This window comes from Coptis chinensis, chromosome 2, assembly GCF_015680905.1.
Source record: "Coptis chinensis isolate HL-2020 chromosome 2, ASM1568090v1, whole genome shotgun sequence".
Taxonomy (NCBI): Eukaryota; Viridiplantae; Streptophyta; class Magnoliopsida; order Ranunculales; family Ranunculaceae; genus Coptis; species Coptis chinensis.
Window position 1 is genome coordinate 10,211,110 of NC_141457.1, and position 12,205 is coordinate 10,223,314.

At 39.5% G+C, this 12,205-nt stretch overlaps 1 protein-coding gene across 1 annotated transcript; it reads left to right on the plus strand.

Moving 5' to 3' along the window:
• Positions 1–8,656: 8,656 nt before the first annotated feature.
• On the plus strand, positions 8,657–11,723 carry LOC147514815 (disease resistance protein RPM1-like). The gene is given in 2 exon segments (XM_086594413.1): positions 8,657–10,954; positions 10,956–11,723. Coding segments are annotated over 2 exon segments (2,772 nt in total). The 5' UTR covers positions 8,657–8,673; the 3' UTR covers positions 11,447–11,723.
• The last annotated feature ends 482 nt before the right edge of the window (positions 11,724–12,205 follow it).

A 12,205-nucleotide genomic window follows, 5' to 3' on the forward strand; every position in this document is an offset into this window, starting at 1 on the left:
CAGGCCCAAAACCCAATTCTTTCAGTCCAAAAAGGCCTCTTCAGTTGCAGTTGGCTTCCACAGACTTTTCGTCCATTTCTGCTCCTCTGATTGGGTCAAGGCTTGGACCATTGGAAAGCTCTTTCCGAGCCGGTCGTTTTGACATAAGGTAGGCCCAATTCCGAGGTCTGAGTCCAAAGATATGCCATTCGGAAGTTCTGCTGACTGTTGCTCCTTTATCTCGCTAAAATGGCACATTTCTGCACATAATGGACTTTGAAGCCCCAAAATGCATAAAACACGAATCGAAGATTAACTCTTACTTATTATTCACATAATTGGTCTAACAGTATGATTATTAAGGGGTTAAAACTACAGTTTTGGGCTCTTATCATGGGGTTAGAGTGTCTCAAGTTTTTGTAAATAAGTGAAGAGAGAGAAAGCGATTGGAAGCTTTTATATCTAATATTTCTTGATAACTGCTCATTTTCCATAGATAACCGCTTGATATTTTGAAATTTTAAATTTTGAAAATTTTAAATTTGTGTTGGTTCTCGAAACATTCAAATTTTTCGTGGTCAAAATTTGAAAGTGTCGAGAGGGGGCGATGTCGTGGGCAAATATCGTCAACCCAATATTTAGGGCTGTTCATAAAAACCGGAGAACCGAAAAACCGAACCGAACCGCACCGAACCGGCTATTTTTTTCGGTTTTCAAATGTTTCGGTTCGGTTCTCGGTTCATAAAAACAAAACCGAATCCAATCGGTTCGGCTCACAATTTGACCCATCGGTTAACCGAGACAAACCGAACCGGACCATTTATAAATATTTAAATATACTAAAAATTCGTTGGGCTCAGAACAATTTGGGCTTTGAACAATTATTACCAAGCGTCCAACACTTCTGTGATGAGTCATAGGTGCTCAGACAATGTGTAAGAACAAGTCACAAACAAGCCAGCTTATAAAGACTTTGGTCTAATGATTCTTCATTTTCCTTGATGTGGGACTAAATCATTGACTTTGCAATGAAAGACCGAGTAACCCATTTTCCTTCTTGTAACCAATTCTTCCAACAAGTCATCAATTCTAACTCCTATACCCATAAACTTGACTACTTATCACCAAATTCAAATGAACCCCATTATTTAACAAAACAAATTTAACATAATCGTTGCAATCAATCCAAAAAAACCCTATAAACTTTACTAGTTATCATAACAATTTTGAGAGACACACATACATATGTACATTGAAACAACTAATAAAGATCCTTAACATGGATTTCTTTCTCCACATAGATCCCTACCTCTTGATTTTGATCCAATTAACTGAGAAGGTGTCTCAATTAATGAACCGCTCAACACGCCTAAATGAAGCTTTTTTTTCAGGTTGTTGAGGAATGTCCCTATGATTCGCCTTTGCTTTGCCGCTCAGGGCTTACTTACCCATGGCCTATTTTGAACTTGAGATAATTCTCCCCATTGCCTCAAGAGTGGGAAAAGAGATAGATGTTACGTGTTGGCTTGGTAGTAAGGTGGCTTTCTTCGATGTTGTACTTTATGTTTGAAGGTTGTAAATAACTGTCATGCTTCTTGCTACTCATGTATATTTGTGTTTGTACTAGAATTTAAATCGTGTCTATATATATTTGTTGAACCGCTAGTCTGCTACATACCAAGCTTTGAAGGAGTCCATATTATTGTTGAACAACAAAATGGTCCTCATCTCTCTCTTGAGCTTGTAAATTTATAGTCCCACATCGCCCAAACTAGAAACAATAATAAAATTACAAGTTTATAAATATATGGGCTTGGTGGTTTAACCAAACATTGGGCTTGGGCTTGGTGCAAGGTGCAAAATAGGTCTTATGTCAATAAATAAGAATTTTTGGAAAAGGGGCTTAAGTATCGGTTTATAAACCGAACCGAACCGAATTTACTGTTCGGTCTGCACCCGGTTTTTGTGGTTCACCGGTTTGTTGACGGTTTTGTTTTCAGGAACCGAATACTAACGGTTCGGCTCAAGGTTTTACCTAAAACCGGACCGAACCGAACCGTGGACACTCCTACCAATATTCCAGCCCATATATCGTGACTAATGAGAAATATCGATGTAAGGGTCAATATTTCACAATTGTAGTTTGTATGTTGTAGGTCTAAGCGGGAAAAGGAGGAAGAGGAAGAGAAGGGACACGTGGCACAAGCTGATTGGGCAAAGTTGTACTTACAACACTATATAAAGACTGGAAAAGGAAGAAAGGATTCATTCCAAAAATCATTACACAAAATTTGTAAATGTAGAACAAGAGAGAGAGAGAAAGGAAAAACTATAACCGATACTGTCATTCAATAACAAGTTTCTTTCGATTCAATCTTTATCATTTAGCTTTAGCAATTCAATCTTATTGATCATAGTTAGTTTCTCTGATCACTACAATATCCTCCCCGAATGATATCTAATTTTTCCTTACTTTAAAGGTGGTTACAGTTACACCCATATATATACATATATCCGATTAATGCTTGTAATTAATATTTATTTGGAGGCCATGTACAGTAGAGAAGGCCCCTGATTCTGCGTCCAAGGAAAGTGCAGAGATTTCTTAGACCACGCGTGGTTTACCCTAAAACACTCTACTAGTATATACGCCACTCCATGCCACGCCACTTAGGCTGAGTCCAATGGTACATCCACCCTCTATCTCCATTCCACCAAAAAACAGTGTTTTGAGGATGGGGAGTCAATTTTGGTGTCCAATGGTTCAGACTATTCTACGTCATTTCAAGTGGTGTCGTTTTGGTTGGTAGGAACACAAAATAATTCTGATCATAATTAGTTTCTGACTTGGTGGAGACACAAAACAATTGACTCCATTCCACGCCACTTCAAGTGGCGCCGTTTGGGTTTTTACAAACCACGTCATTTCAAGTGGCGTGGAATGCACTCTTTATTCCTCAATAACACTCTCTATATATGGAGAGTTATATTGAGATAGGGGGAAAAACCACCGCCACTCCCTCCACTTTTGAGGGAATGGGGAGCCATTACACCCAGCTTTAACCAGTTAACTATGTGAGTTTGCTACTGTTAGACACAGCCAAACAGAGAGAAATGTGCATTTATTTTCACACTAGTACTTTCATTTTGAAAGTCGTAGTGGTCTTAATTATTTTCAAAGGATTGATATTCATGGTCACAGTTTGTCAATATGTCCCACTGATGATCCATAACAATTGATGGTTGACAGATACGAATAGGATTTGTTAGGTAGACGTGTTGGAGTCATCCCTCACATGAGAATGAGGAAGAGGAGAGAAATTAGTTCTGTTCGCGTGAAGAGGTCTGAGCGTGTGCACGCTCAGATTGGTCTAAGCCCAAGGCACGCCTGCGCCCTTGTTACTAGAAAATGGAACAGGCACTTGAGGGCGCGCGCGCTAGAAATTGGCCTTGCCGAGAGCGTGCCCGCGCCCAAGTCTATTTTTTGCAGTTTCTATCTACAGTAACCGCGAATCAAGTTTTTTGGATATAAATCAAAAACAAGGTTTTGGAAAACCTAGCCAACACATAAGTCACGAAATTGAAACCCAATTTTGAGAGCAATAAAGATTGAGAGATAACCTTTGCAAAGAGAAAAGCCTCTAAAGAGAGAGGAGTGATCTAGTAAGGTGGAGAGACTTGAGAGGAGTGATTGTAATCTTCATTCCTACACTATAAAAGGATTAGCTCTTGTGGAAGTAAACATCATTGAACGAACCACGGTACATCTTTGTGTTGTGGTATGTTTTATATTTTCTTTGCATTATTATTTGTTGTTAATAGTTGTTTAGAGAGTTGGGCATGCTAGGTTGGTTGTAGTAGATATTTAGATTTTAGTCTGAAGATTGTAGTTGGTACAAGTGCAAGTTATCTTAGTAGTGGGGATCGATTGGTATCGTGATTCCTCAACAAGTGGTATCAGAGTCGGGTTAGATTAACCTAGATTGTTATCCAAACATTGCCCGGAAGGTGTTTGACAAAATTCTTGAGAGAAGGTTTGAGTTGAAATATCTTGTAGAGATGGACCATTCTGTGAACACTCGAATGACTAGTCTGAATAGAACTAACTACACTATTTGGAAAGTCAAGATGGAAGAATTGCTTTATTGCAAGGACTTAGCACAACGCATTGAGAATGGGGGAGTAAAACCGGAAGCAACTGCTTTGGCTGAGTGGAGCAAGCTTGATAGAAAAGCAATAGGGTACATTCGACAGTGGATTGACGACAGTGTCTTCCACCATGTATCCCAAGAAACTACTGCTTTTGGCTTGTGGAAGAAACTCGAAGACCTCTATGAGAAGAAGTCGGCCGGAAACAAAGTACTGCTCATTAAGAAGTTTGCTAACATGAAGTACAAAGAAGGTTCTTCAATGTCTAAGCATCTTAATAAAGTACATAATACCATCAATCAGTTGCACTTGATGAAGATTGATATGGGAGATGAAGTTGATGCTTTGTTCCTATTAAACTCTCTACCCGACAATTGGGAGACGTTAGTAGTTTCTCTAATCGGAGCCGCTAAGAATTGAGTTATTTCTATGGAGATGGCTACCGGGGCATTGTTGAATGAGGAGACAAGAAGGGTTCAAGAAGCAGCTCCTCTCACTCAGAGATCATTGTCACATAGAAACGGGGAGAGGTAAGAGTAGAAAACCATCTCATTCTAGAGGTGATGACAGAAGCAAATCTAGGGTTTTGAACTGGCGCTGATAAATATGGGCATATACTCTTCATCCTTGTACTTCTTGACTTTCATTGATGATGAGTCAAGAAAGATATGGGCATATAGTCTGAAGACCAAGGATGAAGTACTTGGCGTGTTCAAGATTTTTCATAGTATGGTGGAAAGAGAGATAGAGAAGCCTTTGAAATGTATTCACTCAGATAATGGGGGTAAGTACATAGGGCCGTTTGAAGAGTATTGCAAGAGTCATGGGATTCATCATGAGCAGACCGTTCCCAAGACACAACAACAAAATGGTATAACCGAGAGAATGAATCGTACCATTGTAGAGAGGATGAGATGCATGTTGTCTCACTCTAAGTTATCTAGGAGTTACTGGATAGAAGCAATGCGTACCACCATGCATGTGATCAACCTATCGCCGTCAAAGCCTCTAAATAGTGATTATCCAGAGAGAGTATGGTCAGGAAGAGATGTTGATTATGGATACTTGAGGGTATTTGGGTATAGGGCATTTGTTTATATTCCCAAGGATGAGAGATCCAAGCTTGATGACAAAGCCAAGCAGTGCATTTTTCTAGGTTATGTGGATGAGAAGTTTGGCTACAAACTCTATGGTCCGATTAACAAGAAGGTAATCCGAAGTCGAGATGTTGAGTTCTTAGAAGACCAAACCATAGCAGATTTGAGGATGGTGAGAAGCTATAAGGTTTCACTAATGATATTGTTGATTCAGAACCAAAAGTTCCTACTGTGGAAAGGGCAGAAAGCATTGAGAATGTAGAGAACCATGATTTTGAAGCTCATGATGATGAACCTATTGCTCATGATGGGATAGAACATATTGATATAGAAGATGCAGATGAAGTGCATGAACCACCACCTGAGCAAGCAGAAGTGCATCCTCCTGAGGCACAAGAAAATGGGGCAAGGAGGTCCGACAGAGAGAGACAGGCTTCAACCAGGTATCCACCACATACGTATGTTTTACTATTTGATGGTGGAGAACATATGTACTATCAAGAGGCTCTTGAAGGTATAGACAAAGAGAAGTGGTTAAAGGCAATGCATGATAAGATGGATTCTTTGCATAAGAATCACACTTATGACTTAGTTGAGAAACCGAAAGAAAGAAAAGTTCTCAAGAATAAGTGAATTTACAAAGTAAAGCATGAGGAGAATAATCCACACCCAAGGCACAAAGCTCGCCTTGTTGTGAAGGGATTCGATCAAAGGAAAGGTATTACTTTGATGAAATTTTCTCTCATGTAGTTAAGATGACTTATATCAGGGTGGTATTAGGTATGACCGCAAGTATGAACCTAGAGGTTGAGCAACTAGATGTCAAGACAGCTTTTCTTCATGGAGACCTTGAAGAAGATGTTTACATGGACCAGCCATAGGGGTTTGAGGTCAAAGGCAAGGAACATATAGTATGCAAGCTGCTAAAGAGTTTGTATGGGTTGAAGTAGGTACCGAGACAGTGGTACATAAAGTTTGACTCCTTTATGGTTAAGCAAGGATACAAGAAGTCTTCTTCCGATCATTGTGTGTTTGTTCATAAATTTTCAGATGGGGATTTCATAGTGCTCTTAAGTTGTATGTGGATGATATGTTGATAGTTGGCTCAAACATCAACAAGATATCCAAGCTGAAAAAAGACTTGAGTAAGTCCTTTGAGATGAAAATTTTGGGTCAAGCAAAGCAGATACTTGGGATGCTGATCACTCATGACAGAAAAAGTGGGAAGTTATGGCTTTCTCAAGAAAACTACATTGAGAAGATGTTGAAGAGATTCAACATGGATCAAGTGAAGCCAGTTAGTTGTCTGCCTGGTAGCCAGTTTCGCATGACCAAAGGTATGTGTCCAAAGGGTGAGCACGAGCAGAATGAAATGGAAAAGATTCCTTATACATCCGCAGTAAAGCAGCTTGATATATGCAATGGTGTGTACAATACCGGATATTACTTTTGGCGTTGGTGTTGTAAGCCGATTTCTGTCAAATCCGGATAAGGAGCATTGGGAAAGTGTTAACTGGATATTAAGATATCTTAAGGGCACTTCCAAAGCGTGTTTGTGTTTTGGTAGAAGTAAACCCTTACTTGAAGGCTATAGTGATGCAGACATGGCAGGTGATGTTGACTCGATGAAGTCCACCTCCAGTTATCTGTTTACTTTTGCAAGGGGGAGCAATTTCTTGGCAATCTAAGTTGCAAAAGTGTGTTGCCCTCTCCACTACAGAAGCCAAGTATATTGTAGCCACTGAGTGGTTCAAAGAGATGTTATAGATGAAGAGGTTCTTCGATGAACTAAGACTAAAGCAGAAATAGTTTGTAGTTCTATATGATAGTCAAAGCGTCATCCATTTGAGCAAGAATTCAAGTTTTCATTCTATATCCAAGCACATACATGTGCGTTATCATTGGATTAGAGAAGTTCTCGAAGATAAGGATTTGAGCATTGAGAAGATCCATACTGACAAGAACGGATCGGATATGATGACCAAAGTCCCGAAAGGTAAGTTTGATGTTTGTTGTGCTACCGCCAGAATGGTAGCAGACTCCTCCTGTTGATTTGGGAATACATGGAGGTAGCCCCCCTCGCTGTTCGGGTGGGGGAGATTGTTGGAGTTATCCCTCACATGAGAATGAAGTAGATGAGAGAAATCAGTTCTATTCGCGTGAAGAGGTCTGAGCGCACGCGCACTCAGATTGGTCTAAGCCCAAGGCGCGCCCGTGCCCTTGTTAATGGAAAATGGAACAGGCACTTGAGGGCGCGCGCACTCGAAATTGGCCTTGTCAAGAGTGCGCCCACACCCATGTCTATTTTTCGCAGTTTCTATCTACAGTAACCGCGAATAAGGTTTTTGGGATATAAACCGAAAACAAGGTTTTGGAAAGCTTAGCCAACACATAAGTCACGAAATTGAAATCCAATTTTGAGAGCAATCAAGATTAAAAGATAACATTTGCAAAGAGAAAAGTCTGTAAAGAGAGATGAGTGATCTAGTAAGGTGGAGAGACTTGAGAGGAGTGATTGTAATCTTTCTTCCCACGTTATAAAAAGATTAGCTCTTGTGGAAATAGATATCATTGGCCAAACCACGATACATTTTTGTGTTGTGATATGCTTTATATTTTCTTTGTATTATTATTTGTTGTTAATAGTTATTTAGAGAGTTGGGTATGCTAGGTTGGTTGTAGTGGATATTTAAAATTTGTCTGAAATAGTAGTGTGTTCATATTACTAAGTTATTTGTGTAGTGGTGATTGATTAGAATCGTTATTCCCCAACAGGACGAAGTCTTTCAGTGCACGTCATAGAGTCTGTTACTGGTGGAGTGAGTGAACTTGAGTCGACTTAACGTTTGTTAAGGAGAACCAAAGATAGAAGGATTGAGTCCAGAAATTATCCGCCCAGGTGTAAGAAATACCCCGAAACAACTTACATCAAGCCTACCCTGCATGATACGGCTGATTAGGGCCCACAACAATTAAACGCCGGGACGGATATGGTCTGTACTCGAGAAAGAAGGCAACCCCTGGTGAAAGGGCCTCTGGTGGGGTGACCATTTTTTGAGAAGTAAAAAAGAATTGCGTATAGGCATTGGACATGCTACTGACAAAACGTGCAGTTAGACATACCAATGGTAATTATAAAACAGTACAAAGGCAGTGATATCATCTACAATTCTACATGAATTTGTAAGGGACAAAACAGTCCTTTTCTTTTTGCCTTTTTCTGCTAAGTGAAGACAAAGCAGTCACCAATGAGTGAAACCAACAATAATTCGCCTTTACACTCATCAGTCAAACGTACGTAATAGGTCGTTGGCTTGAGTCAACAGTTGAAGAAGAAAACGTCCAACAACCGAATAAGTTATTCAGGCCGGAGTTCAAGTTCTTTTCTATACAAATAAATAGGAAGGAAGCCCAGTACAGGAAGAAAACAAAATAAATAAAACTAAAAATGGCTGATGGAGCTATAGAAGTTTTGCTTCGAAAACTGTTGTCATTTCTTGAAGAAGAAACATCCTCGTTGGGAGGACTTCGTTCCGAATTCAATGAAATGAAGCGCGAGTTAGAGAGCATGAAATCCTTCTTAAATGAGGCTGATGTAAGAGGAGCAATCAACCAGGGAGTGAGAACTTGGGTGGAGCAAGTAAGGGATGTCTCATACGACGTTGAAGATATCATCGACGAGTTCATGTATCACTTAGGTGGCCAAAGCATAAGCAAAACATTCATCCGAAAGACGACTGATTCTCTAAAAAATCTTGGGATGAGACGTCGAATGGCCACCAAATTACATGATATGAACGTCCAGATTAAGGCCATTTCAGAAAGAAGCAATCGATATCAGTACAACCATGTTGAACCAACGTGTACCAGGGACACTCGTGAAATGAGACAACAACACGCTGAATCTTCTCTTTTCTTCAAGGATGAAAATCTGGTGGGAATTGAGGAAGATAAAGATATTCTCTTAAGGTGGCTAACTGATGAAGGGGAGTCGCAACGCGCAGTGATGTCTGTTTGTGGTATGGGTGGCTCAGGAAAGACGACTTTGGTTGCAAGAACGTACAATAACCAATCTGTTAAGCAACATTTTGATTGCTTCGCTTCGGTAACTGTCACTCAAACTTATCTTGTACAAGATTTGTTCAGAACCCTGATTCGAGACTTTTACCAGTCTAGAAAGGATATGGTTCCTAATGGTCTTAAATCAATGGATTACAGGCAGCTAGTGGAGATACTGGTCAGTTACTTGCAAACAAAAAGGTACTTTGTTATCTTAGATGATGTCTGGAGTATAAATCTCTGGAGAGAAATAAGTGTTTCCCTTCCGGAAGGCGGACGAAGAAGCAGGATCATACTTACGACAAGAAATGAGGAGATAGCTTCTTTCTCTTTTGGAGTTGTTCATCATATTCAGCCTCTCAAAGAACAGGAGGCCTGGGCCTTGTTCTGTAAGACAGCATTTTCAAATGACTCAAAATATTGTTGTCCGAAGGAGGTTGCTGTCACGGCTCGTCTTATCGTCGCAAGGTGTCAAGGCTTACCACTTGCTATTGTAGCAATGGGGGGTATCATGTCGACGAAAATTAAGACTGAGGGCGAATGGAGGAGAATTTGTAAGAGTCTGAACTGGGAGCTTAATAACAATCCTACACTCGAAATGGTGAAAAGCATCTTGTTGCTTAGTTATAATGATCTATCACTTAGTCTTCGTCAGTGTTTCTTGTACTGCTCTGTTTTTCCAGAGGACTATCTCATTAAACCGAAGAGACTCTTTAGATTATGGATTGCTGAAGGCTTTATTGTTGCGAGAAGAGGAAGTACACTTGAGCAGGTAGCGGAGATGTACCTTATGGAGCTTGCTTCTCGAAACATGATTCAAATTGCAGAAAAGAATGATCAGGAAAGACCTACAATTTGTCGAATGCATGACTTGATGCGCGAGTTAGCTCTTTCAATATCTGAAAGAGAAAACTTTAGCATGGTGTATGATGAAACTGTAGCAACAGAAGTTTACAGAGCTCGTAGGCTCTTGATACATAAAGGTGATTCAAGCATTCCGTTTTCAGTGAAAATGCCACAGCTCCGCTCTTTCTTTTTATTTGTGGGGAACATGTTTTCTGCATCTGTTTCTAATGTACTGCCATCAGGGTTCAGACTACTGCGAGTCTTGGATCTGCAGGGTGCACCTATTGAAAGATTACCTGATGAGCTGGTCGATCTATTCAATTTACGATATTTGAACTTGAGAGAAACTCTTGTAAGGGACCTTCCAAAATCAATAGGGAGACTACAAAATCTGCAAACACTGGATGTTAGAGATACAGGAATGAAGGCACTTCCAAAGGGCATAGTGAAGTTGCAGAACTTGCGCCATCTGGCAACTTACACTCTAACTTACGAAGACCATTTCAGTTACAGCCTTGCTGACGCAGTACAGGTTCCAACAGATATATGGAAACTCAAAAACTTGCGCATTCTGAACGGTATTTTAGTAACAACAGACATTCTCAAACAAATTGGGAACATGACACAACTCACGAAACTTGGAATAGCCAATGTAAGAGAAGCACATGGAAAGCTGTTGTGTACTTCGATCCAGAAAATGAAGCTCCTTCATACCTTATCTTTAGTTTTGATCGAGGGGGAGGAAACACTTCGAATTGACGACATAGTGTCACCTCCACCACTTCTTGGAAGGATAAATTTGCTTGGGAAACTTGAGAAGGTACCCCTATATATGGTTAGGAAGTCTCAAGAATCTTTACTTTTTGTGTTTACGTTGGTCTCAACTTAAAGAAGATCCACTTCCTTACCTTGATGCTCTGCCTAATCTTTCTAAACTTTTTCTAATCAAAGCATATAACGGGGAAGAGTTGTACTTCCGCACTGGAAGTTTTCCTAAACTGAACTATTTGAGTTTAACAATTCTCCCAGACCTGAATCAGATTACAATAGAGAATGGAGCGACTCCATGCTTGGAAGTCTTGGACCTGATAAGCTGTAGGCAGTTAAAGATGGTACCTCAAGGAATCGAACACCTTACAAACTTGCAAGAACTTTACTTGGGAGATATATCAGAAGGACTTGTAGAACGGCTTCGTGGAGAAAAAGGTGTAGATCGTCCCAAGGTTCAGCACATTCTTGAGATCGATCATCATTACCAAACAAAAAAAGGGTGGTTTTATGAAAGCTTGTCCTCATTTCAGTCAAAGCTAAGATGAGTTTTTTTAGTTCATAGATCTTTGAAGCTGGTACTTTCATAATTCTGTGTTCGGTTGTAGAATCATCTTGTGTAGACCAAATATTGGAATGTTGAATTTCATATTATTGTATTATATTGAAACTTAAGACTGTTATATCAGATTATGACTTGAGAGCCTGAGAGACAGAGACTGCGTTTGTACTGACAGTTGGTGTCATGACTGCCGTATCTCTATATTAATAAAAGTGGATTATGCAATATGATCCGTCAACTTATATGGAAAGAAAGCCACTGTTAAAGTAGTAGAAGGCATAGTACAAAATATCAGGATATGGGTATTTATCGATATTCAATTTCTGGATATTTATCGTGGATATATCCCCCTCTTTGGAGATATTTGACATTGTTTCATACATAATACAAAATATCAAGATATGGCAAAATATCGATTTCTGATTTATGGATATGTATCGGGGATATATCCCCCTATGTGAGAATATATTACATTGGGGCATCAGCAAATATTGTAGATATATAGACAAATATCAGAAAATATCATCAGACTCTGTGTGGGTATTGCTAACTGCAAGTATCGTGGATATATCACGATCATAATATATCGACAAATATCGCAAAAAATATCCACAAAATCATCTATATTTACTTTGAATATGGTCATACTTTTAATATGAACTACTCTCTAATGCTCAAAAACACTAGCTAACTTATTTGTACATATTTAGGATGGTTATATACTTATATGTCGTTATAAAGTCAT